Genomic DNA, 26,314 nt, shown 5'->3' on the forward strand with positions numbered 1-26,314 from the left:
ATCTTGAATTGCCCATTGTGAATGCATTGCAGATGGCCAGCAACAAATTTCTGTTGTGACGACCCAAGTATTTGACTGGTATTGTCTACTCATGCATCTGTCATGCAGACGGCAGACCGCTGTAAGCGTTTGTGACAGATCTTGTATTACGTTTGCAGTTGGTGGCCATAAGTTGAGAATCTCCAGAGATAAAACATGCAAGCGAATTGAGTATGTGGTGGTTTACCATTAGGTTGTCAAACCAGGTAGTTGAGTTGCATTTTGAGTAGACCATTCCATAAGCCACAAGCCGACAGAGATTCGAGCTGTGATAATTTTGTCGATTAAGCGCGGTTCCAAAATAAACAGCAAACAGATGAGCACATGCCAATATCGCTTTTTAGCATCCAACCTTGCTTACAACACCCATTTGCTTCCATAATCACTGCCGTGTCTTTTGCATCGTGCCTTGACCAGTGCCATCTCATGCATTGTTATGGGCTGTTACCGGCCCATGCTGTTCGCTGCATCTTGAATCCAAGTCATGTCGTTACGTTATCACCCAAACTTGCCACTGTAGCTTCAGGATATCCGGTCAGGAGTGCCGCATAGCGTATGTTTGTCAAACATAAACATGCTTATAGCTAAAGGGTGGCCGAAAGGTCAAAGCCAAAAAGGGATGTTTGATTTGTCAGGGGCAAAGCTGGTAAATCGGCGCTAGAACAGATACTGGCACGCGTAACTGTTGTCAGCCTTTTGCCATCCGCCAGGTCTCTTTGTCGTGACAGACCGGTTGCGAAAGCTTTGCTGGATGTTTGTAGACGTAGGATGAGTTTCCGGCGGTGATTGGTGGCGGCCAGTGACCCTTGTGTTGTCAGCCACGTAATGCGGCTCCAGAGTACAGAGTCATGGATGGCTGTTTGCGCCGAACCGCAATCATGTGGGCTGGAGATGGATGTGATAATGCCAGACGGCGAGCGGTGTCTCTGAATTTCTTGCTGTTTTGCAATACTCGGAAAGAAAATAGATGGAAAGAGAAAAGAAAGTAACGGATAAAATGGAATGTGGTGGCAAGAAAAGACGGAGAAACGATATACAAGGCAGAGTAGCGCCAAGTGATCCACGACTAACCTATTTTGGATATTTCTGGGTTTTTGCTATTTCTTAATTTTATTCGCTTTGCTTTTATAGTCTCCATTTTTTTTGCCACTCGTTTCGTTTTCACACGCACACGGTAATCCAGTCAACTGCCACAGAGCGTCCGAGCCCATGAGGTGATTTGTCTCCGCTGTAACTCCTTCACAGATTATATAGAGATTCAACATCTAACTCTTTCTTTTAGAAAAAGATAAAATCGCCAGTCTTCTGCCAACTGCCCGTCGACGACCGTTACACCGTTGGTCTGTACCACAAAGACAGCATTGCAAGTCATACCAGTATTGTAAAACACGGCCATACACGGTATCCATCACGATAACTCCCGGGGAGACTCTTCGACTGCTCCCATGCCTCCTGGTCCAACTGCCAGAAGCGGCAGTTGGTTGGATGGACAAAAGATGCAGATATCAACAGGCAACTGCCATAATGGACAAGCACGGAATGGGCAGAATCATATCGCAGCGACAGAAGATAAGCATGGAAACCGGAATGGAAAGGAGATAACTGGGCGGAGGGAGAGAAGAGATAGGGCGGAGCGGATGGTGCGCGATGACACAGAGGGTGATGGTCGGGTCGGTGTTGAAGATCCTTGTAGGTGGTTGTTTTCTCTCACTACATGGCACTTACGGAGAAACAGGTGCCGATCGGTCTTATACCGAGTTGAAATGTCTTGGAGATGGCTCTTTTGGGACGGTGTGGTTATGTGATTGGCACTCGCCGGTGAAGTCAAATACTCTGTTGTCGGCGATGCAGTGTGGGGCCGGAGCAAGGCCTGAATGGTCAGGAAAGAGGCTGGTCGCTTTGAAACGAATGAAGAGGGTATGGGAAGGGGGTTGGACGCAGGCTAGGAGCTTAGGAGAGCTTGTTGTGAGTGGCCGTCTCAGGTGTAGGGGGTTTGCTGAAACAAACAGTCTTTACGCAAAATTCCGCCACATCATGCTATTATCCCATTATATGACGCTTTCATCTCCCCCAAATCGCACGAACTTTACTTTGTGTTTGAGTGTATGGAAGGGAACTTGTACCAATTGACTAAATCGCGAAGAGGACGGCCTCTAGCCGCTGGTCTCATCGCTTCCTGCTTTCATCAAATCTCGGCTGGGTTATGCCATATCCATGGATACGGCTATTTCCACCGAGATATGAAACCAGAAAACCTGCTTGTGACGACCACCGGCCTTGCTGATTATCTTACAGCAGAGGCTTTACAACTAATTAATTCCGCTAGAGGTAACATCTCCAGAGCGGGAGAACTCAGATACGAAAAAGATGTGTCGGTTATTGTCAAACTTGCAGACTTTGGTCTAGCTCGAGCGACGGACTCCCTCCCGCCGTACACCGAATATGTCTCCACAAGATGGTATCGAGCTCCCGAGGTACTCCTTCGCTCATCTGATTATGGACCACCTGTAGATATGTGGGCTCTCGGTACTATTCTGACAGAAATGCTTAATCTCAAACCGCTTTTCCCAGGCGTGAGCGAAATTGATCAGGTATACAGAATCACAGAGACACTAGGTGATCCTAGTTCAGAGTATGGTGTGGACGAGAGGGGAATGACAATCGGTGGAGGTCCATGGAACTCGGGCATAAAATTAGCCAAGAATGTTGGGTTTTCATTCCCAAAGGTACATTTCGTTTGAGCTTGTCAGATTAACTGACATCCATACAGCGAAAACCTGTGAAAATTAAGTCTTTATTCAACGAAAAGGTTCCCCAGTCACTAGTTGATTGTATTGTGGAATTATTACGGTATAATCCTAAATACCGATTAACTTCGGCCCAATGTATTGATCATCCCTACTTTCATGAGACGTTGCCTCATCTCCAACAGACTCCGCCTCTACCAAGTATACCATTCTCAGTCGGTCAGCCTCCACCTTATGCTATTCCTCGCCCTACTCTTGGAACCGTTTCGATCTCGTACCAAGAAGCCAATGCCGTATCAAGGCAATTACCGCCTTCTCATACCTACTCTCCGCAAGACGCGAGGCCAGCGTTCGCCAATGGTGACATTCGGACTCTACCTCCGCTTGTTTCTACTCCAGATAGCAGTCATCACAGCGATTCAAGAATTTTCTTTCCTCAACACGTGCAAGGCCCAACTGCCAATGCATCTTCTTCGGCGCTTGTCCATCAGTTACGCGAGCTTGACCTTCCTACTGATGATCTTTCTTCTTACGGACATCGTCCACCACTTTCTCCTGCATCACGATACCAGGAATCCAGTCAAGCTTACGATCATTCGCAGCTGTATCAGCAAGTGGATGACCTACAAATCGATTCGACGAGATCTATTATGGCACCTTCTACCTTGTACGACGGAAGTGTCTATGAAGGTTCGCGAAGATCAAATTCGCCCGTCATCAACTTTTCTTCAACCTCTATTGAGCAGACTCCATTACCTGCTCAGGCCCAAAGCCATGCTCAAACCCGGTTTCAGCAACAGGGATCGTATGGTCATTCAAGTGCAAATGTCACAGCCTACGTACAGCAACAACAACAATACAATGATTCCCAACATAATATTCCTATTCCTCCTCCTATTGAGCCTACTGTCGGTGCTGTTAGGTCAGAGAAACTTAGCCTTACGGGCAAAAAGAAAAAATGGGGTTTATCCTCTGTATTTGGTGGGCTCGAAAAGTCTTCTACGACGAATCTTGCTACAGTAGATGAAAACGGTTACAGTGGCGAGTCGCTCAAGAGAACACAATCTGGCAACAGGCCTCAAAACAGACACACTGGAGCCGTGGTAGGGCTAGGTGCTTCCACCGCGAATATGGTGGATGACCCTAAAAAGGCCAAGAAGGAGGCAGAAAGGCAGGCCAAAGAGCTTGCCAGAGCTCAACGAGAAGCGGCAGCACAGAAGCAAAAAGAGAGGGCGCGAGCGGTCATGCAAAAGAGAAATCAACTCATCGAAGCTCGAAATCAAACCAAATCTAAGAGTGAAATTGAGTACTCTTCAACCAACCTTGTCTCTGAAGCTCCGGCTCTCCAAGGACTCTATGCTACCTCGTCTGTCGGCATTAACCAACTGCGAAACTATTCTGCTACCCAAGCCAGTCAATCAATAGGAAGTATACGAAGCCAAGCATCGGCTCAATCGGGACATTCAGGTAGAAGTGGATTAAGTGCAGGAGCTCTAAAAGAATACGATGACGCCAATGGTTGGGATGAGATTCGGCACAAAGCGCGCAGACGAGATGATGATGATGATCACTCGATGAGCAGCTTTGGGCAGCGTTCTCTGAGGAGCAGAAGTGTATTAACTGTTGGGACTGTAGATAGCGAGTATGTCTGCTAAATTAGCATCATGGAGTGTTAGCTGATAATTTATAGTCCTGGACCTAGACGTACGAGAGGAGATTGGATAGACCCACTTATTAGACACGACAAGCGTACACCATCTACTTCATCCTCGTCTCTACCAGTTCATCCTTCGCATTCTCATCATCTCATGTCTCGATCGAATGCTTCCCTCGAATCTCAGCTTGCGCACGATTTCAAGATACGCGCCAATGTCGGTGCCGCTTCTTCAACCTCCTCGCTTGGTCATCTAGCTCAGCCACAGACTCTATCTCATATCGCACAGGTACCTGTACACAGTACAAGCGCTAGTCAGAGATCACTTCCTACCGGGCATGGGCATGGTCTAGAGGTCTCATACCCTGAAACGGTGCTGGAAGGGCACGACAGTGCACCAATTAATATATATGGGACCCCAAAGGCAAACACGGTAGCGATGAGTGCTGAGATTGCGCGACAGAGGGGGCAAATTCCAGTTCAGAGTGGGACAGTATTACCGAGTATAGGTGATTGGAGAGAAGTTGGAGGTGGGAAGATCAACCCAATGTTTCGAGTTGTAAGTATATTGACTCATTCTGTCAAAATAACTATCGTTGATACTGCGAAAGCCGCCAGCAGACTACGACGAACAAAGACATCAAACTTTACCGCCTTTTTCCGCTATCGCAAATGTTGCCTTTGAGGGACAAGTCAAGCAGCAAAAACAGCAGCAGCAGCAACTGCAGCAATATCACCAATAACGACAGCAACAACAGACGGCTTTTGCTCTTTTCTAAGGAGCTGGAAATATATCTCGCACCTTATACTTGATACATCCAAAGCTGAATCATATTTGGATTAAGCCAACAGTGGTATGTATACTTGAAACATTGCACTTTCCATTATTTGGGATACCATATTATATAATAGCATCAGTATTAGCATTTTGTAGAGGTATTAGCGGATTACTGCATCATTATGTACTGTATAGAATACATGTACTATCTTTGCATAATGAAAATACTTCAAACGCTGCATTATCACTTTTGACTCATTCATAATTATGATTGGATAAATGAGACTCGTTGATAGTCTCAGTCAATGTAAAGGTAATGGTGGTGGATCTTGGTGGATCTTGCAAGCTCTCGCCCAACCCATAACGAAAACGAAGCTGCAAGGCTTTCCCTCTTCTATTTCCGCTTGTGAACTCCCAAAACGTTTCATCGCAAAATCAAGTATGCACATCCGCTAGAGGCATAACAAGATAGATCATCAGGTGGTGTGGATAGACGGCAAACTGTCAGTAGTTTGGTATCAGTAGCTTATCAACTATACATATATCATATATTGAGCCGCTTGCTTCTTTTGTAATCAAAATCCAAATACATTATGTGTTATGAACCACTATTACAATACTTGTTGACCACCAAAAATAGATCACGCCTTGCTTGCGTCGTTATCAGCACACTTTCCTTTCTTTGATCTCTGTCTATTCCAATCTCCAATCTTGTCTAACCCATATCTAGTTTGTACTTCATTGGAATGTTAGTTCCAAAGACATGAAAACAAATTGCAAAAAATGGTAGAAAAAACAAGTCTGAGCTATGGCAATTTTCTCCACTCTACAATTAAATCACGGAACGTAGCGGAAGCCTGCGTCTCGTCAGTTTAAGTATCGTAACAGATCATCAAACATCAGTACTAACCAACAGCGAGATCATGATCCTCCAGGACATTGATTGGTGTTCCCTTAGGCGGACTGCCCCCTTCTACCTTGTCACGACGTCTGTTTTCCCAACGGTAATACGATGTCATTGAAAGAGCTATAATGAGACCAAGAGCTTGAAAGGCAAGGTTAACTGAGGCACCTTTACGATACTGTGGCCCCTCTTTCTTTGGAAATCTGCAAATCGGTGAGCATTTCCTGCAATATCAGCCTGCTGTAGCTTACAGAAAAGCAGCGGCTAAAGACAGGCATTGTCCAAGAGTGTTGAGCATACCCAAACTCGTAGCTCTCTGACTTTGATTGCCGGTACAGCCACTTTGCCAACTCATCAACAATGGTATATTTGTGTACCCCGCAGTGACAATGCAGATACAAGCAAAGTATCTTGCCGAGTAATGGTCATGGGCATCAAGTGAGAGAAGAAGAGCCCACCCGACGATGCCCAGCACAAAGACGAAAGCAACTGGCAGGCCACGAGACTGACGCCAGTCCGACCAAGAAGTGATTATCAGCATGAATACTAGAGCAACTGGCATGAATGCCAATCAGCCATGACTCGGTGACCTAGTTCTTTTTGACATACCACAATAGGGAGGGACGGTGAATCTGCGTAAACCGTTAGCTGGTTAAAAAGAACATCCAAAAGCTAAGCTCACAGCTGTGCTCGGGCATTAGTATAGCCTACAAAGTGATATCAGAACTTGACTCAATCGTTTACAACATCACGAGTATCTACTTACCAAAACCCTTTATAATCGTTGGAAGAAATCCGCTAACGGAACCAAGAGTAAGGTTCATGCAGGAGTAACTAAATGGGATACGTTTCAGCTTCAGCTACGGCATAGCTTGCGACAATTAGCTTACGCGATGCTCACAGTATAAGTCTTCCAATCTGTCAAGCTCCGTTTCACACCTCTCCAGTCAATCCCTGTATCTGCTTCCACGTTATTCTCGGCATTGAGCCTAGTCAAAGCAATGGTCCGTTCCTCTTCATTCAAATACTTGCTGATTTGAGGTTTGTTGGGCAAAAACAGGAAAACGCAGATGGCGAGAAGGATAGAAGGACAACCCTCAATCAAGAACAGAATCCTCCACTGTTCGATAGAAGCATGTTTAATGTTTGAGACACCAAAGGAGATCAAACCACCAAAGGCGCCCGAAACAGCACCAGCTGAAATGAAAAGCCCAACACGCTTGGCCAGATCGGACTTGGTATACCAGAAAGAAAGGTGTAAAGCCATAGCTTGCCCAAACATGGCTTCGCCTACACCCACGAAAAGCCTGCATACATAGAGGCCAGCTTTGTTGAATGCTGCAGCTTGACAAGTAGCTGCAATCGACCAAATCATGGCACCACAAGCAATAGACCGGGAAGGAAGGAATTTCTTAGCAAGAAGTGTCCCGGGCACAGAGAATACGATATACTGTATCTGAGGATCAGCAACGTTCAATGTATCTCAAAGCCTTGCAATAAACGCACAGTAATGAAGAAACAGCAAAGCGCAATAGAATAATTATTGTCCTTGCCATCCAAAACTTGCTCTTGAAGACCTTGCAACCTGGCATTAGCCCTGGGATCTTGTCAGCGCACATACAGCAGTGTCTTTTACATACAAATTTCCTCTGTCCAAGTATGCACTGAGGTACAAGAGCACAGCAAAAGGCAAAATGGCAACATCTATCCCGACGCTGTCAACTCGACACATTCAATCCTCACTCATTGTCTCTTACCAAGCTTTGTGAGTAACTTTCTCTCAGCCTTTTTCAACTCTTTCTTGTGCACCAGGCCCGATTCGCTTCCAGCATATCCAGTGCTTCCCTTTTCAGTATCGGCTCCCTCTGTCGTGCGAGTGGCGGTAGGATGCAGAGGTGCTTGTTTGTCAGTCTCTGCGTACTCTCTCTGCTCTTCAGCACTCTTCTCGACATCCACCAGGTCCTCTCGAAAAGCGGCGTGCCGAGACATGGTCGATGATAGTCCAATCCAAGTCACTTGTCAACACAAATTCAAAGCCTTGCGATAGTGAGCAAAGCGTTAACCCAAAGTCAGTTGCAGACTTCAGTGCGATAAATACCGTTATAGACTTAAGCCCTCCTCATTGTCCTTCTCATATATATTTACAACGATTGCTTCCTGATGCGAGTAGTCCCATAGGTCATGGGACTTTTGTCCCACATGGAACATCTCTTCCGCATTGCCGACAATATCCATCCAAAGCCACCGGTATCCGACCGTATCACGCTTTCGCATCCAAAGAGATAACCTTCTTCTGGGCCACTCATCTATCCAGGGCTTAAGAAACTCCTAGTTCTATCTACCCTTATACAAAGCTATTCCGCTAGCCATTACTGTTTTCCCAATGAGTTGTCGGTTACTAACCACTTGCATGGTTTATTCCGCCACTTGCCCTTGCGTATTACCTAACAACTTAAGGTCATATCAAATGTCAGTGATACAGCCAACGGTGAGCGTCAGTTTACGACATCTTCATCGTTTAGTAAACCCAAATCAACTACTTGCGTCTCGCTCTCTGTACATGCCATCTTTTCCAAATATTCGTAGTAGATAAAGAGAATGGTGAGCCGATATTCGAGGAATGAAGCCAAAAGTTGAAATCTCCTATGGTGACCACGGGAAGATGTAAAAAGGAAATGTAGATATAAATAGATTACAAGTAGGGTAAATTATTTTCATGAACTGAACAGGATACGTAATGGCGGAAGCAAATTTCGGCTGTATTCCGTTTAGTCCGAATGGCACTGGGTTTTTATGTGTTCAGCTCAAAAAGCCGCTGTTCAACTTTTCAAATTGTGTTTTATATAACATATACATTCAAACTCAATACTTTTCAACTCTCAGCTGTCAACACCCTCAATAGATATGTCAAGCTTGCAGATTGGCTCATCGGACGACTCCCACGGTCTCACCCAGTATGGCTCTTCCCATAGCCATCTTCCTGCACGGAAACCGCAATGTATATATCTAATGTCAAGAAACTTGTGTAGCTGGGATGCTGTCGGCATAATTTACAAAAGAACAGAGCTCCAAATTGCTTGTTAGTGGTACATGACATAGGTGTAAACATTCAGATACACGAAATGGCAATAATAAGTTGGCTGGTCACAGCATGGACTTGTTCAGGAGGTTCAAGAAGCACATCAAGGGTTATGGAACCTTCACCATGCGACTCTCGGTAGCTGGATACGGCATGGATGACAAGGACATCCCAGAACAAACTCGTTACGATCCTGTACCACTGGCAGCGAATAAAAATGGAAACTCAAGGACTAGAATGACGGGTGCAGGAGCGGCACTGAAAGCCTATAGGGAATGAGTTGCTTCATGTGGATGGCAGGTGCAACCAGGCGAGATATCAGCTTGGCCGATGATTACTTGGTGCGTCAATGCTCAGCACCAGCGACTCATCTTGGAACCAGGCGTTGCTCGCGGCGTACCTCCATCACAAGGGACGATGGACTACGTTGAGGAGGGGGAGCAAAAGTCAGATGTCGTTGGAGGATGGATGGATGCAGGATGTACGGAAACAAGGCAGTCCACGACGGGATATAGTTTTCAGCGCTCTTAATCAGCCCTACAGTGGGTGGTTTACCGACGAGAATTGCTTGAAGAACTTGGAGTATCGGTCGGCAACTCGCCAATCACACTACATTGTGATTATCAAGGAGCTATCCAACTGGCAGAGGATCCTGGGTGAACCGAAAGTCAAAACAGTTTGAGATGAGGCATCATACCATCCACGGACAACTTGATAATGGCGTATGGAAGCTCGAATAGTTCAGAACCGATGCTGAGAAGGCTGATGTCCTTATGAAGCTCTTCCTGGACCACGTCACAAAACGAACCGAGATGACTTGAAGGTTGTGCAGAGAGAGGAAGAAGCAAAGAATGAGCAGGACTAGGATTTGGATAGTTGGGACAAGTCAATACACTGCAGATGACATGGAGAGAGATTTATTTTAATAGATTGTAAGCAGATAGAGGCGTCAGAGGGAGTGCTGGTAGGCGTGCTGCCACTCTCGGCATTATGTGGGATTAAGAGATTGTTCTGGTTCTAGAGTTGTATATATCAGATCAAGTCTAGTTACCAAAATGTTATCGCCACCTATAACAACCCTCTGCGTTCTGTCCAGGCGCGACCCAACATACACTCTCGCCAGCGATGGTGGTCATCAGTCCGACACTAGATGCGCTGTCGGTTGACTATGGTATCACTGATGCCAGTGTGATAAAGTTGAACGACACACTGATAGTCAAGTACGGGATGTATGTCTCTCAGTACGAGTACATGGTGACAGAGACCATGAACAAGATCTTCCCCGACCTAGTGCCGACTCCTGTTTCCTTCACTCGGCATAGCGGGATCAGCGTCATCATCATGGAGAAACTGCCTGGTGTGACCTTCGACGAGTACATTGGAGCTGGAGCTACAGTAGAGCAGGTGCACCAGGTCTGCGACGAAATCAGATCGTTTCTCGTCAAGCTGCGCAACATAGACCCAGACGAGATCGACCCTTCTGGTCAGCATGGGACGGTGAGAGGCATCGTCCAGTGCGACTCGGGCCTTGATCACGACAATCTCGCTCATGGCTTTTTGAGACCCGGTCCACCCTCGGTACTACTCGAACAGCAAGACATAGTGCGGGAAGTGGGAGGATCAACCTTTGATATGGATATGCTGTCGAGGGAGATAGCATCGGGGTGCAAGCTGGTGGTTACCCATGGCGACCTCCTACCATGCAACATACTCGTCCACAACGACCATCTTTCAGGGATAATTGATTGGGAATGGTCTGGTATCTACCCCAGCTGCTGGGAGCGGTGTGTAACGGACCGCAATCTAAGCGTGGGGTTTAGGGATCGGTCGCTTATACAGCGCTACATGCCACTGGATTGACGAGTTAGACCCACAGACTGCCGAGAACAATGTGTCGACAACGTGTTGACAACGTTATTAACCATGTGTCCTACTACACATGTTGTGCATCCTCAGCTGTATTTACATACATATATATGCACTCTTCTCTGGTTCTCTTTACCTCTTTGTACATGTTGGAATCTATTGATCCAATTGTTATCAAGGTCATGTAATTCTGTATACCATGACCTTTATTGTTATAGTCATCACCATTGTTCTCCATATCTTTATTGTCTTGTATACATATATATAGACATATAGTAGTACTGGTTTTATTTTTGCCACTTGGAATGCTAAAGAGATTATCAGCGGCCGGTATATTACACACACATCCTGTTAGTACAAGCTAAAGAACAACCAGGTATGTCTACACTTATATGTACCGCTCTGTACAAGCTGAAGAGCAACCCGTTCCGGTTTGATCCATTAACCATACACATAGCATGCATATGTTACAGCTAGTCAGGAAATACAGCTTCCCGCTTATCCATTGGGAGCTAATGACCAAGGGTGGGATGCTTCCCTCATTCACATCCTACCGTATCATCGGCTCAGTGGGCGCATTCGTGTATGAGAAGAAGTCAAGCATCGGCACCAGAAACAGTAGAACTCTCATCAACAACACACTCATTGGGACCTACAACTTCAATCCCGAGGAGATAGTGTCTAGGGTGGCTCAAAGCGTCCGGATCCAATATGAGCTGATAGGTCCCGATACAGGTTTCAACTATTGGTCATGCGAGGACTGGGTGATCGAGGTTCTCACCGTTCTCAGCGACATTGGCATGTTGGATCCTGGCGTTGTCTCTGTACTCGCAAGCATGAAGCCGGAACTTACCGAGAACGCACATCGCGGTCCCTTGTCTGGCAGGATGCCTCCTGGTGTCGCGTCTGTCGTCAGCAAGCCCAATCCTGTTGTACTCCACCAGGCCTTGTACACCAGGCAGCAGGGTCAAGGTGCGGCCTATAGTCCGCAAGCAACGGGCTATCGTTACTCACCGTCATCGACTGGGTTTGATCCCAGCGCATACCACGACTATCGTGGTGGAGGTGGAGGTGCTCAATACGGCACGTACTACGGCGGAAGTGGAGGTGGTCCATACGGCACGACCTATGGCGGAGGTCGAGGATGGTGACCTGCCGACGCTGTGTCAATCCAGGTCTACTGACCCAACAGACTACTGGATGGACCATCCTCTCCAAGTCGATCTTGATGAAGCCAGAGACATCTCAGCCGACGTTAACAAAGTTTGATAGTTGATAGTTAATATACGTGTGTATATATGTTGCATGTACATCAAGTATAGATAAGATAATAATTAAAAGAAGAGCGAGTGTAACTCTCACGTGACCTAATGTAGATAGATCACGATTTGTCGGAGAATAAGTAATCAGTGGCAGATAGGCGCGGTGTATATTACGGATAGGTGTAGGCTTGAGTGCGTCACTGTAATTACAATTGGTATTATTTAAGGAATACGTAATTACTATTGTCACTTATACAGCAAAACTAGCACTTGTTTACTGCATAGACAAATAAGTATGGAAGAGAAATCTATCTATCATTCAACCTTATCCATCCATCTCCCCTCTCTTAATCCCTCGGCGTTCCAGAGTGTGGCGATGTGGAGGGCTTGCACTTACAATAGGCATGTGAAAGCACTAGGTTGTCAGAACCTTGGAATTATTGGATGGAATATAGGCAAGCAATAAGAATGCAACGTAGATTGCATTATTGTGACCTTTTTGTACAGAGCGTGGATATTAATTATTGCTAATATTCATGACAGAATCACCCGATTACGAACTGAACAGTGTTCAATTCGTTTTTAGAAATGAATTACTGTAAGTGCATAGCACTTCACGGTGCCACTTGGGAAAACCCAGAAAAGTCCGTCAACATAGAAGACATAAATTTTAGATAGAACAGTTTCTTTTTACATACTTCATTTCATATGCACCACCAGTGCTAGTTTTACGGTATTCGACCTTAAGCGTTTCTACCAGAACCTTAAGTAAGAAAACTCTTAATTACAATGAGACACTCAAGCCTACAGGCACTTAAGTCTACAATTACCCTAATATTTACCTGAATAGGTTAACAATTTTTGATTCCGTTCGGAGGCGGACATCGCCGACTTCACTCAACTTGGCACTGCGATGACAGAATATTGCCATCTCTAAACTTTTGTTTATTGTTCTTTTCTTTTGTCTTTATGGGGGAAGCCACTATATCTTTTGTTTTATTCGACCACTTTTCTGCCAGCAGTCTAATAGGGTCGTAATTGGCATTGGAGTGACATGTCCTTGGCTACCCCTTTGCCTGCCACGATTCCTCGATTTGGAGCATTCGATCTCTATGGTATAATTGCAATATCAGCCCGAAAACGCTGTCAACTTTTTGATTGGCATGTGTGACAGAGAGGTGTGGATGGGCATGTTGCAAGCGCTGATAGGTTTTTAGATGTAAATCAATGTGGTAACAACGTATACCAGCGATACGTTGGTCTAGTCAAGCTTCTTTTGCAGATATACCATGAGAATCGGACTGTTACCCAGCAGCTTTATCAGACCGCTTTCCATGCATACTTTATACAGATTCTATGGCAGTGTCACATTGATGAAATAATGCGTATGGGTCGCAAGCAAGCAAAAAAGCAAAACGTATGGAAACAGTAGAGAAAACCGCAATCGATGGCAACGGGTAGAGGAAAGTCTTTAATCAGGTAAGAAGGAAATATCAACAGCTCCAAAGGTTATGGTTGAAGAATAGAAAAAAACCTGCCAAAATCCATAGCGGGATGGTGATAAGATTGAAATCGGTTTGTGGTATCTGCCATCACAGAGTTGGGCAGAGGAACCGGGACAGCCTTGACAGAATGAATGGGTGGTATCGCATCTCAGCCAAAACTTTGGCTGCCTAGTAGACATCCTCGTTGGTGTCTTGGTAGCCAACGTTACCGTCAGAACCCAAGACATCGTCATATAAACAGTCTGCCACGGGGCCGGGCCAGATGTCATTCAAGATGGAGGAGGCATGTCGGTCAGAGGAAAGATCAATGGAGTCAGTTGACGAGAGAGTTGTAGGGTATTCTGAAGAGGGAATGTATCGGGGAACGTCTTGAGACGACACCATCCTGGCTGTGGCATTGTTTGATGACGGGGGAACGTAATGGTTGCCACGAGCCGACTGAAGTGAGGTTCTGTCTGCGTACGATGACACAGAGTCGCAAGTTATAGTGGAGGGAGCTGGTTGACGGAAAGAGAACGATGGGCCATTCTCTGGATATGGAGGGAAGCAGTTCATGCCTGTGATAGTATTCATGTCAACGGTACCTGCGCTGATGTTGAATCTGGGTGTGTAAAAGGATGACTGGTTGATCCCAAACGTATCGGAGGTAGGAGAACTCTCTTTGGAAGAGGAAATTGGATAGGCATGAACTGAGGCGCTCGGCTGTCCGATCCAGGTGTTGTCCTGGGGGTAAGAAACGTTGCTGTAACTTGAACTAATACTTGATCTCGAGTTTATGCCTAGAACCAAGTGATAAGAATTATAATACGTTTGTACTGACTATCACTCACCTTGTGCACCCACTTTTCCGCTCGACATTCGTGACATGTCATCTTCCAAAAAGAGCTCGCCATTATTAAACATGGTTGAGGCGTTTCTCTCCTCACTTTGATTTGACAAACTGTGCCAGGAGTTGATCAAGCTTTCCACGTCTTGGTATTCAAACATTTTGTCAAGGGTAGCCATATCTTCAGTACTAAAGATCGCCATTGGTTCATTCTTGATATTGAATGGTTCCGAGGTGATGCCGACAACAGAGGAATAGGCTTCAGATTGACTTGAGGAAGCAAGGACAGGGTCCAGTGGCAGGACAGGCGACATTGACTGGGACGACCATGACTCTAAAATTCTGGTGGATGGTGGCGGTAATGTGTGGGGAGGAGGTAGATTAAAAGAGTTCACAGAGGACTGACTTTGATGACTTGTGTATTGTGAAGCGGAGTCAGAGACAGACCTTTGATAAGCAGCTCGATACCAAGCGCCATTGTCCTGAGCAGAGACTGGTGTGGTTCCAAATCCCGAATGGGCTTTGGACAATGAAGGCATCGCTGAATCAGGCAAGGGAAACGGCCTTGAATAGTTGGACGTATCGATAGGCAAGCTGCCAGCTATTATAAACTGTCAGTACTGACCCCAAACAAAGACATGTCAACGAACCATTCAAACCAGTACCCAAGACAGAGCCGCTGGGCTCTCCTACGAAGCTAGACTCTCTTGTGGGTGGTCCCATATCGGGACGGCTCGAGTTTTCAGAAAGCAAACTGTAATCAAGGCGGCAGTTTAACGTTCCATATGGAGTGGTAGGTGATTGACGTGATCTCGTGATAGATCTGCGATTACGATGGGCTTCTATAAAGCAAACAAGTCAGCCCGTCCAGTCCTCACACCGTTACACTTACTCGTAGCTGCTTTTTCAGCACTCTGTTGTTTCTTTTCTTCCATTTTCTGTTCTTTCTCCAAGCGGAGACGCTTCTGTTTTGCCTCCTTACGTTCCGGCCTAAACCTGTAATTTGGATAGCTCAACTTGTGCTATCACCCAGTTGTTAGCCATGCACTCGAAACAACTACAACACTCACCTGGACCTTTTTCAAGTCTGCTAGACGTTCGTACTGTTCCTTGACCGATGGAGGTTCCTCCCGCCACAGAAAGCTGAGCACTTTGCTAACCTGGGCTTGAATAAGTCCACGGGCACTACCATGTTTAATCGGTCTATCTTCCCTAGGCGCTGTCTGCTTCTTTGTGCCATCCTTGTAGATATCAAGGGCCGTCGGGTCAGCACGTAGCATAGTAGCCTTTGCGTTCTCAAACTCTTCAAAGTTGGGCTCTTTGAGTTTCTTGAGCAAATCTGAACGATACAAGATCCAAGAGTTGGGAGGACGTGGGATCTTTTGCTTTTTGCCCTTGGCAGCGGATGTCTTGGGTTCCAAAATCGAGGGAGCGGACGCAGTAGTGATCTCACCCTCGCTCTGGGACAAGCCGTCGACATCTGTAGAAGGAAAATTTGAGCACGAACGTTGCCAGGAGAATGGCACAGGCGGGTAGAGTGAGAGATATGAAACGGCCGAGGTGCCACTACCCGTCACTGCAGGTGCCGATTTCCGAGACAGCGTACTGGCAGGCAACACAGCAGACTGTAGATGAAGACTGTCTGTCGCAACAGCGCCTTCTGTGGCACTCGCCAATGGCAAAGGCTGAGCCATGTCCCTGTGACCGGTCGGACAAGCGTTGGCGAAATATCTCATACCAAACCTTTCAGCGTCCACCTCTCCAGCCGAAGTAGTAGTTTTCTTGGAGCTCCAGAGCGGTGCCGTTGCGGCTGTTCCAGGCCAAGTCGGACGAAACATGATCAACGCAAAACTATAAAAGACAGTCAGCATTCCTATCCAGCAGTGGGTACTCTCGAGAACACCCAACCCAAACTAGCCTTACAAGATGAATGAGCGGCGCGGAAACTTGGTGAAAGCCACAATCCAGCACAAAGTCTACGTGACTCAGTATCAGATAGTTCATCTCACAGGCCACCAGGCACTTACCTTTTGAAGTATAGAAGAAGCCTCAGTCCAAGCTGTAGACCACAGAGCACAGCTCTACTTTTAACGCTCAAAGAATAGATGAGAATGAAGAGGAAGATATAAAAAAAGGTTGGAAAGCGAGATTGATATATCACTGGCAGACATGATATACTGCTAGAGCTGGCAGTCACTACTGCCCACCAGGACAGCGTCGTGTCCATCATACCAGGCACTCGAAACAAAAGCAACGAGAGTAGAAGCAGCGTATAGAGACGACAATGAGATACACATTGCCTCGAGCATTTCATAAATCTCGAAAAAGCGGAAAGTGCCACTAAACACGGCATCAAATTTCTTATTGTCTCTATTGTTTGTATCTCTCGAAAAATAAATCGTTCCCAAACCCTATCACTCATGCACCATGCATTAGGAAGTTGTCGACTTTGGATGTGCTTATGGCTGGTTTATCAAAATGAATGCAGCGGTACAGACGAGAGGTCGCTACTGTCGTGCATCTCGACGAGAATGCCATGGTGGATGCTTGCGTTGGGTGTACGACGGATTGGGTAGTCGGCGGGTGCTTGGAGCGGGCGAGTGGAGAGAGGAGGTTGGCTGGCTGGCAGACAATAGACGGTCAGCCAGTAGCTTCGGTTGTAGTGCCAGAGCCAACGTTGCTGGTGGAAGCTGCCATGAGAGGGGTCGTTTGCGATACCGTTCTGTGGTTCTCCATTGTACGGCCACTGCTGGACCTAACCATTCTAGACCCATCCAGTTAACCCGTCCCATTCTTCCCAGAGGCTTCTCTCATATCTTCTCTCAGCAGTTGCTGGGCCGGATAGGATCAAAGCGACATCACTGGGAAGAGGCAGAGAAGGACACCCACGTGGCAGCGAGTCGACCATTGGGAGAGAATGATAGAAAGAAATCAGGCACGGCGAATGCATCGAGATAAAGAACAAAAGACGCCCTTATGTTCCGTTCCTGGCTGATCTTGCGGGAACGAAGCCGGAAGCAGCGATTGGCCCTGAATCGACCGGCGAAGAGAATTTGGTAATTCTCCGAATTCTGGCCGTACCTGGACTAGTCCAGGTCTTCGGAGTATTCTTTATTACTTGTTTCCGGGTTCTTGGCTCTTCTTTTGCTTCTTTTGATCTTTTGTCTGGGCGCGGCGAAGATCGCGGCCGGGTGGAGGCAGAGACGATGAGTTGTAAACAAAAAGATTTTGTATGAGCCAAGTTGAGCTTTGGGATAGTTAGACAGGAGCGAGCGGGAAGAATGTCATTGTCTATAGTGTGGTTGTGAAACGAAAATAGTTACAAACGTTATGTTACTTGTGTCGCTCGATTGAGCTGTTCCGTACAGGAGAAGGATGGTGGCATCTGTTACAGGTTAGAGGCAAAGACAAGTCGTTCATTGTCGGTTTGGGCAGATTGTAACTGAGACTATACATCGATCGCTCGCTGTATGAAAGCATCTATGGCTTGGAGCTTGTCTAATGGTTTTACTAGTCAATGGTGTCATGAATAATACTCAATAGAATGCACGCTCTGTACCAAAAGGTCACAATGATGCAATCGGAGTTGCATTACTATTTATTGCCTATATTCCATCGAATAATTCCAAGATTATGACAAATGGGAGTGTATTGCATCTTTAAAGTTGATTTGGTATGACGCATGAAAAGTGCTGCTTAAGCCTGCTCAACAGCCGGCAGTGCTCAGGATTTCCATCGTCAAAGTGGGTGGACGACCCAACCCAGTCAAAGTACCAACAGCCCTTGGTACAGTCGTTATAGACCGAGCTTTTTCTTTCAAATCAAACTCTTTGACTCCTTTCACAACGGTAATGGAGAACCTCTGCTTTGTGTGTTTCGATGTGTGACTTCTTACCAGGTGCATGGTGGAAAACAGAGCCGATGGATATCAGCGTGAGTTGTACTCGAGCTGCCATACTATTCATGAGTACAGTCTGACGAGTACAGGAAGAGCAAGGTAAACTAGTCCAAAATGAATATATCCCGAGTTTTGTAGACTTGTCTTCCTTTGTCGACATATTTGCTAGACGATAAAGGATATGTGTACGAGACTCTGCTCGTTTGTTTCGGCATGTCCATTTCATTCGGTGCAGGAACTAAATCAAACTGCAATTCCTGTTCATCGTGAATTGATGCTATCCATAGTCGAGCAATAGTCAAGATTCGTGCAGCTTGCCGTTTTGACTTTTCTCGGTCGAGATAGTAGAAAAACTCCAAGGCCTGATTGTCTTTACCAAAAGTGAACGGTGAGTACAAGATATGGTATCTGAGGCTTGAGTCTGTTGCTGATTGACGGCTAGAAAGATTGACCAGAGATACCACCTCAGAACAAGATTTCAAAGATCAAGTTGGTGGTCAACCCACCAAGACATAGTTTCTACTGCCAATCAGCATATAATCTCTTCTAGTTTAAATTAATCGAAACGAGGGAATATAGTTTTTGGGATCAAGTACTCGGCTCTCGCACTTGCTTCTGTGTTGTGCTTTTGGATACTAGGATTCACGAGACAAAACAACTCATCGCTTTGTGAAAAGGATATACTCTACATACCCTATGCCAGCCTCTGAAAGTTCCTCAACGAGGTCTAAATCCTCAAAACCCTCCAGCTCATCGAGATCCTCAAGCTCATCGAGACCCTCAAGCTCATCGAGATCCTCCAGTTCATCGAGACCTTCAAGCTCCTCACGAGGTTCAAGTTCGTCGAAATCTTCAGGATCCAAAAGTGGGAGAGGAGCAGCTATTGCAAAGACATGTAATTACTATCGTTACTACATGGTAAGTGCTAGTCTTTAAGTCAGCTTCTTGTCTCCACAGAGGCCAAGAACGATACAATGTAGTATAACATACATTTTGTTTTGCTGATCATTGATACTCCTTCTTTAGCTCCATAAGTCTGGAGGATGGTTGGCCTCAATCATTATAGGATTGACAGATATCACGGGTCTGTGGGAAATTACCATCACTGCTATCTTGTTTATCATCTCATGGACAACTCTGAGGGTAGGAGAAGTAGAAGTATCTCTAGTTCTGGGATTTGCGTTCGACTTGACCATTCCTCTTCAGTATCAACGTAGGCGCACAATATCCTTTCCATGACATTGATATGTGAGGTTGATATCATGTTAGTTCATCCATCATACAGCGAAATACATGCCAACCACTTGGAAAAATACTGGCCAATCTTCTTTATAGGAACAGCGGTGGAGTGCGGGGCCTTTCTGCTCGTACATCCTGATGTGTTTACGCTGGTGGTATGTCTGAAAACCACAATCCTTTTGTGTTTGTGGATGGGAAGGGATAGTAAGGGAGGATATGTCAGTCATTCTCTATATCATAGGTTTTCTGTCAGCTCATAGACTTACCAATGAGAGTAGTTAACAGACAAATTTGGCGGGAAAGACAAGTCTCGAAGCAGTTCAGACAGCAGCGGGGGGAACAGAAGATCTCAGAGTTCAAGGGGGAGCTCAGATCCTAATGGTGGGGGCGACAGCTCGGGAAGGCCTACAGACGGAAGCAATGGGGGAGGAAAAGATAAAGATCGCTCCGGCAAAAAGAAAGAGGGTGAGAACTCGAGCGCTGACCAATCCGCTTCTGCTGCACCTTCACGGCGCGAGACATCAGGCAAAGACAGCACTCCTGCCACACCCGCCGAACCCTCGAGTTCAACAGCTACTCAGACTGCCTCTGCTGAGAAAAATACTGGGAAAGATAAGTCCAACTCATACGATCCCACGAGGAATCTCCAGCCGATACGAGCAAGACTGGCAACCAAACCTGGCGTGAAAGAGCAAAAACCTTCTTCAAGGAGAAAAAGATAATATTCTGGCGAGAATTCGGCTATTATGGATTTGTGGCACAAATACATGGGTTGATGGGATTTTTCTAAAACTTGACAAGAAATTGGTTGTTCTTGCATGACTTGCATGTATGATCCAGTACAGTTTTCTTTGCGATATGAACACAGCCTACGAAACGGTTTGCCCTGATGTTTTGTACCAATATCTTGACCTTTGATCTCAGTGGCCAAAGATGTTTGGGACAAAGATGTTTGAGTCAAAGAACGGTTCCAGAACTGTACTTATCCAGCATTGGTTGTGATATATTGTCTTTGCTTTTCAGTCTCTTTTGACTCCATTTCTTCTTCTCAATCTCTTCCTCTGCCTTTTGTATGTCGATGCCAAGATCATCCACTCGCCCCATGCCATAGAAACCAACATCTTGGGGTTGCAGTGGCTTTATGATGTTGTTTCTAAACAAATGTTGACGTTTTTCAAGGTCGAAGGCCCTACCATCAAGTGTATTAACATCAGTCAATTAGTTTATTAAAGTGTTGGATAATAATCAGAACGAAAACATACCACATGGCAGCACCAATTCGATTTGAAATCGAAAAGAATAACCCTATTATAGGGACACTTTCCAACAGAGCTGCGCTGAAACCAAAGGCTCTGTACGCCCATTTTCGTTCCTCAACCCATCGCCAAATTTCATCATTAGACATGTTCTTTGCATCAAAGTAGGGCTGATGAAGGTATTGGGCTGTTGTTATAGATTTTAATAAAGAAGTAACAAAAGGGGAGAGAAGTGGAAGACTTGGAGATAGAGAAACAAAAAGATCTGTATTGAATCAGCATATGGATACGCAATATTATCTTTGAGTGATAAAGACTTGCATTTTCGCAAAAGCAGTTGAGTTGGCCACCATAATATCCAACTAATCCACTTTGCATTTGTCCGCACCCTTTTCCCGTTTTTATCGAGGTCACCAGGAGTTATCTGAGGAGGTTGAGCCCATTCTTCAATATATTCCTATAAGCTAAAATCAGATTTACCTGTATCTCATTGCAGGTAATGCTGCACTCGCCTGAGACCAAAACTCTCTAGGCTTTTCCCGAGAAGATACAGTCAGAGAATAAGCTCTTGACCGGGCGATTTTCAAGTTTTTGTAAATGAAGAACCGCAATATAGAACTGATCTGTGGTAACAGGATGATAAGATGAGTGTCTATGCGGTTATCGTTCGTTTTGGCAAGATAAAAGCAGAAAACTGATTTGTACATACACAAAACCACATCCACGTCAAAACCAAGCTTCCTCCCACCAATTCGTACAATGCCCTCTGTACTTTCTTTAAGGACTTCCTCACCTTTCTTCCACCAGCCTCCCCCTAGAAAGAATCTCCTCACCACCCATTCCATTGCTCTCCAGCTCAAAACAACATAAAGTCCTCCTGCGATAATTCCGCGTACGGAAGCATGTTTGACCTTGTCAAGTACTGGGCCGCGAATAGAAGGATTAGTCAGTAAACGATACAGACCGACTGCAGTATACAGCGGTGGTAGATGAAGTAGCTCTGAAGGCATTTTATTGTTGGTTTTGAATATCTCTTGGGCAACTTGTAGCTTTTTGCTGATTGCTCATTATATATGGAAAAGTTGATAAAGAGAAGAAGTGACATCAGAAAGTTGGGAAAGCTATTTACGTAAAAACCTGCATCACGTGACTGAATAAAATATCTTTTGTTTTTATAATCATATATAATCTTTTGGTGGACGACTTTTTTCTGTCAATTGGGCGGAAAACCTTTAAAAGGTAGACAAGAGATACAGGTCAAGAGAATGTCTTCCAAAACATCAGCGCCACCCGACGCGCTTCTCGAGTAGGTATCTTTCTCCGTTTGTTACCTTGCTCAATGGTATACAGTTCAGAGCTTTCTTTTTCGCAACCTCCCTTCTCAACCTTACTTGATTCTCGTATTCTTGTAGCTCTTGCCGACCTCAAGTTCGCTCACCCAACTCTTGTGCAAGCCAAAGCTATCCCCTTGTTACTAGAAGGAAAAGATGTGCTGGCTCGTGCTAGAACGGGAAGTGGAAAGACAGCTGCCTATGCGGTGCCCGCTGTGCAAAAGGTGTTGGAAGCAAAGTCAGAAATGTCACCAGCCTCGGTAAACTATCAAGCTACCAGGTCTGTGATCCTTGTTCCTACGAAGGAGCTGGCATTGCAAGTTACTGCCTTTATTGCCAACATCACAAAGTACTGTCAAGGACTTGTAGATTGCATTAATGTCGTCGCTGGCGGAGCGAGTGTTCAGAGGTTCGTTCATTGCTTTGTAGAGTATCATAGAGCTGACAAAGATTAGGGTGCTCTTGAATGACAAGCCCGATATTGTGATTTCTACTCCTACCAAACTACTTTCTTTGCTTCAGTCCAAAACCCTTTTGCTTTCTCAACTATCTTTTCTAGCCATTGATGAAGCCGACCTCTTGCTCTCTTATGGGCTCAAAGATGATCTTACGAGAATTATGGACCCAACTTCGAGTTGGTTACCTAAACTTGGTGTGCAGGGTTGTCTCATGAGTGCCACATTAAGTGAGGACGTTGAAGGTGTCAAAGGTCTCGTTCTCCGTAACCCTGTATGTACCACTAGCTCAAACGTTCTGCAGATTACTAACGTTATTCAGGCCATTCTCACTCTTTCCGAACCAGCCGCCTCTTCATCACTTCTTGCTCAGTATTATACCCACACTAGCGAACGCGATAAATTCCTTCTCATCTATGTATTACTCAAACTCAAACTCATACGCGGCAAATCCATAGTCTTTGTCAATGATGTTGAGCGCGGTTACCGTGTTAAGCTTTTTCTTGAGCAATTTGGCGTCAAATGCTGTGTTGTCAACAGTGAACTACCTCTAGCCAGCAGATACCACGTAGTGGAAGAGTTTAATAGAGGTGTTTATGATGTCGTAGTTGCCACAGATGAGGGCGCAGGCGCCAATGCGGAAGAAGAGGAAAGCAAAAATGATGCTAAGGAAGATGATGGTGAATTAGAAGAGGATAGAAAAAATGAGGAAGTAAAGAAAGCAGAAAACGATGATTCTTCGACCCCAGAGTCCGGCCCATCAAAGCGCCGAGCAGTTTCTCCTCTTCTTAAAACCTTCAAGCGTCAAAAACGTCAGCGCGATCCGGCATCTTCGCTTGCTCGAGGAATTGACTTTACTTCCGCTTCTTCAGTGATCAACTTTGATCTTCCATCTACCTCCACCTCTTATATGCACCGAGTTGGTCGAACAGCTCGTGCAGGTCATTCTGGTCTGGCACTGTCATTTGTTGTTCCCAAAGGAGAATGGGGCAAGGATAAGGTTGTGACCATAAAGACCGCGAAGAAAGATGACCAGGTCTTTGAGAAAATCAAAGCAAGAGTTAAGAGAGATGGCGGCGACGAGATCAAGGAGTGGGATTGGGGAGGCAGAAAAGGAGAGATTGAAGGTTTTAGGTACAGAATGGAGGATGCGTTGAAGGCAGTCACTGGAAAAAGAGTTGCAGAGGCTAGAAGAGAAGAAGTGAGACGAGAGTTATTGAATAGTGAAAAACTCAAGGCGCACTTTGCCGCGAATCCTCTTGATCTATCATATCTTCGCCACGATGCTCCACTTCACCCTGCTCGTCAGCAAAAACATCTCAAACACGTCCCAAATTATCTTTTACCAAAGATTGCGGCTCTTCCCTCTGGCGACGTGAGCGACCAGGCCGGCGTAGGATTTTCCAGACGAGGACGAGGAAGCGCTAGAGGACGAGGACGAGGTGGGAAATCCAGGAGGGGTGGCAAGAAGATTGACCCTTTAAAGTTCAAGACATGACAAGCGAGTGGTGTTGAGTTATTGGTAGTCTCGTGGCCATGCATATATATACATTCGGGTTCTTCACATCTTTACTGTTTTGTGATTCTGCTTGGAAATCAGCCTTTTAGTCAAAAAGGGCTTGATATCGTCTGAAATATCGATATAAACTCGCATAGTCGATTTGCCAGATTCTCTGATCAATTCAAGGTAAAATGGGTGTAATTGTGCTTGCAGGTAGAGAAGGAGCCTCAAGCTACAGCCTTATGACGGATGGCAACGGGCAAGAGCAGCAATGACATTGGTTAAGACCCATTGATTCCATAGTGGTGCTCCTGTTACAACAAAATTCAGAGCTTCCTTAACTGATTGGCTATTTCGAGTGGTCATTGGAGCTTCATACTCATACAAAGCTGCCATTGTAGTATGATTCCCACTGTGTTTTTCACGGTTTCTTCGAGTACGCGCAGACCAGCCAGCAGAGGGATAGCCACTTCAGATGGACCTTACAGTAGCCGTTCTCTACAGTGGACGTACGAGAACAGGATGATCCGATACGACATAATCTTGGAACTTCCGATAGTAAGTTTTCCGAGGATGACTGACCAAAAATATCAAAAAGGGCCGAAGAAAGGACGAATAGTTAAGTCTGTAAATAAAGTTAGAATAACTTATTTGGTTCCCGGCGCCCTCCGCATTTTTTGCGTAAAACTCCGTTACTTGTTGTATCCTAATCAAACATTCCTGTTCATTCCGGTTGTTTGAAGACTCAATAGAGACGAGACTTTTGGCAGCATGAGCTCCCGTTCCGATGCTTGTTTCTTGGTGGATCTGAAAGGAAAGATAGTTTGATCATTGCTCTAGGAAGAGCTCCTTGCCGTGAGCGTCCGAATCCGATTTTCTTAAATGTATGGCCATGTAGAGAGCTAAGACTCGATATGTATAAAAGGTCACTGAAAAGTGATTAGAGAGCCCATACGTGCTGGATAGAAGCCTTTACAGCCTGCAAGCTAATTATTTGTCAACAAACTACTGCTATCCAGATCAATAGCACACTCACAAAGATGTTTACTCGATTCCTTCTCCGAACCACCACTTCTGTATCTACTGCTAGGATGGTAATGTCTCGCAAGGCTTCTACAGCTTCTCGACAGCCCGTTGGTCCTGTGAGTACGAGCGTTCGCTGATATGTGACGGATAATGGGCATTAATTAGCTTTGTACCAAGATACGACAATTCTTTCGAGACGTCGGTGTTCCAGTTGATGCCTATCCTCTTGTTGCTATCATTGCCATTGTCTGCTCTGGCGCTACTTACAGTGAGTCTGAATTTGACAAGCGCCAACGTAAATAATACTGACACCTATATCTCAAGTGCTCAGTAAACACATTATTGAAGACAGAGATCACCTTCGGTGGTCACCCAGACATGGCGGCATCAAATTTCAGCTCCCCAGTGACTCCCATTGATAGCCATGGTACACCCCTGCTACTTTTTGCAGCAGTGTCAGAGCAAAGCAGCGGCCATCAATATAGCAACTTTAGTCATAAGGATTCTCGTGCCCCTTTTGGGGTTTCGGATGGTATTTCAGGCGACGTTGATATTGTATGATTTTTGTATGATTTACACGACATGTAATGAGATACAAGTTGTGGAGAGTTTACATTTGAGACCGTTTTTGCTCTTGAGTATTGATTTTGTCTTTTGCGACTGTCTGGATAAGGCAGAGACAAAGATAAAATGACAACCTACTAGCTATCAAAAGAGGAGCGAGCATTCCAGCTTTCTCTTGTAAGTAATAGTTTCGCTTTGAGATTCTGGTAGTGCTGCTTAGTAGAGGTATCTCAGGAAGGCCAGCTTCAGTATCTTGTTGACTGTCATGTCTAAACAGCAGTAAAGTGTCCATCCAAATAACGTAGCCAGTTAAATTCTATGCTTATCCAGTCATGTAAGGTGATTAGAATAGTGCTTGAGGAACTCTCATTACGCACATCGCAT

The 26,314-nt window shown here is 45.5% G+C and overlaps 9 protein-coding genes across 9 annotated transcripts; 6 read left to right on the forward strand and 3 right to left on the reverse strand.

Annotated features, from left to right (window-relative positions):
- Positions 1 to 1,484: 1,484 nt before the first annotated feature.
- Positions 1,485 to 5,183, forward strand: L203_104325 (uncharacterized protein; the record flags this gene model as incomplete). The annotated part of the gene is made up of 6 exons (XM_066213712.1): positions 1,485 to 1,728; positions 1,775 to 2,004; positions 2,049 to 2,765; positions 2,810 to 4,428; positions 4,477 to 4,999; positions 5,052 to 5,183. The coding sequence occupies 6 exons, from the start codon at positions 1,485 to 1,487 to the stop codon at positions 5,181 to 5,183; spliced, it is 3,465 nt and encodes a 1,154-aa protein (XP_066069809.1).
- Positions 5,184 to 6,055: 872 nt separating this feature from the next.
- L203_104326 (uncharacterized protein) lies at positions 6,056 to 8,111 on the reverse strand (the record flags this gene model as incomplete). Its single annotated transcript, XM_066213713.1, has 10 exons — positions 6,056 to 6,075; positions 6,129 to 6,325; positions 6,374 to 6,677; positions 6,732 to 6,754; positions 6,805 to 6,829; positions 6,889 to 6,956; positions 7,013 to 7,572; positions 7,629 to 7,719; positions 7,763 to 7,826; positions 7,880 to 8,111. 10 exons carry the CDS (start codon positions 8,109 to 8,111, stop codon positions 6,056 to 6,058), a joined length of 1,584 nt encoding a protein of 527 aa, XP_066069810.1.
- Positions 8,112 to 10,326: 2,215 nt separating this feature from the next.
- On the forward strand, positions 10,327 to 12,218 carry L203_104327 (uncharacterized protein; the record flags this gene model as incomplete). Its single annotated transcript, XM_066213714.1, has 3 exons — positions 10,327 to 10,985; positions 11,435 to 11,443; positions 11,525 to 12,218. The coding sequence occupies 3 exons, from the start codon at positions 10,327 to 10,329 to the stop codon at positions 12,216 to 12,218; spliced, it is 1,362 nt and encodes a 453-aa protein (XP_066069811.1).
- A 1,784-nt stretch (positions 12,219 to 14,002) lies between these two features.
- Positions 14,003 to 16,498, reverse strand: L203_104328 (uncharacterized protein; the record flags this gene model as incomplete). The annotated part of the gene is made up of 5 exons (XM_066213715.1): positions 14,003 to 14,613; positions 14,665 to 15,261; positions 15,311 to 15,502; positions 15,553 to 15,682; positions 15,731 to 16,498. 5 exons carry the CDS (start codon positions 16,496 to 16,498, stop codon positions 14,003 to 14,005), a joined length of 2,298 nt encoding a protein of 765 aa, XP_066069812.1.
- A 640-nt stretch (positions 16,499 to 17,138) lies between these two features.
- L203_104329 (uncharacterized protein) lies at positions 17,139 to 17,618 on the forward strand (the record flags this gene model as incomplete). The annotated part of the gene is made up of 1 exon (XM_066213716.1): positions 17,139 to 17,618. One exon carries the CDS (start codon positions 17,139 to 17,141, stop codon positions 17,616 to 17,618), a length of 480 nt encoding a protein of 159 aa, XP_066069813.1.
- Positions 17,619 to 19,254: 1,636 nt separating this feature from the next.
- L203_104330 (uncharacterized protein) lies at positions 19,255 to 20,519 on the forward strand (the record flags this gene model as incomplete). Its single annotated transcript, XM_066213717.1, has 4 exons — positions 19,255 to 19,476; positions 19,585 to 19,771; positions 19,828 to 20,015; positions 20,076 to 20,519. 4 exons carry the CDS (start codon positions 19,255 to 19,257, stop codon positions 20,517 to 20,519), a joined length of 1,041 nt encoding a protein of 346 aa, XP_066069814.1.
- Positions 20,520 to 20,754: 235 nt separating this feature from the next.
- L203_104331 (uncharacterized protein) lies at positions 20,755 to 22,063 on the reverse strand (the record flags this gene model as incomplete). The annotated part of the gene is made up of 5 exons (XM_066213718.1): positions 20,755 to 20,986; positions 21,060 to 21,318; positions 21,375 to 21,510; positions 21,566 to 21,705; positions 21,763 to 22,063. 5 exons carry the CDS (start codon positions 22,061 to 22,063, stop codon positions 20,755 to 20,757), a joined length of 1,068 nt encoding a protein of 355 aa, XP_066069815.1.
- A 255-nt stretch (positions 22,064 to 22,318) lies between these two features.
- L203_104332 (ATP-dependent RNA helicase DBP9) lies at positions 22,319 to 24,337 on the forward strand (the record flags this gene model as incomplete). Its single annotated transcript, XM_066213719.1, has 4 exons — positions 22,319 to 22,359; positions 22,404 to 22,793; positions 22,840 to 23,113; positions 23,162 to 24,337. 4 exons carry the CDS (start codon positions 22,319 to 22,321, stop codon positions 24,335 to 24,337), a joined length of 1,881 nt encoding a protein of 626 aa, XP_066069816.1.
- Positions 24,338 to 25,380: 1,043 nt separating this feature from the next.
- On the forward strand, positions 25,381 to 25,785 carry L203_104333 (uncharacterized protein; the record flags this gene model as incomplete). Its single annotated transcript, XM_066213720.1, has 3 exons — positions 25,381 to 25,482; positions 25,544 to 25,634; positions 25,691 to 25,785. The coding sequence occupies 3 exons, from the start codon at positions 25,381 to 25,383 to the stop codon at positions 25,783 to 25,785; spliced, it is 288 nt and encodes a 95-aa protein (XP_066069817.1).
- Between the last annotated feature and the right edge of the window lie 529 nt (positions 25,786 to 26,314).

The sequence above is a fragment of the Cryptococcus depauperatus genome, chromosome 5 (assembly GCF_001720195.1).
Source record: "Cryptococcus depauperatus CBS 7841 chromosome 5, complete sequence".
In the NCBI taxonomy this organism is placed as follows: Eukaryota; Fungi; Basidiomycota; class Tremellomycetes; order Tremellales; family Cryptococcaceae; genus Cryptococcus; species Cryptococcus depauperatus.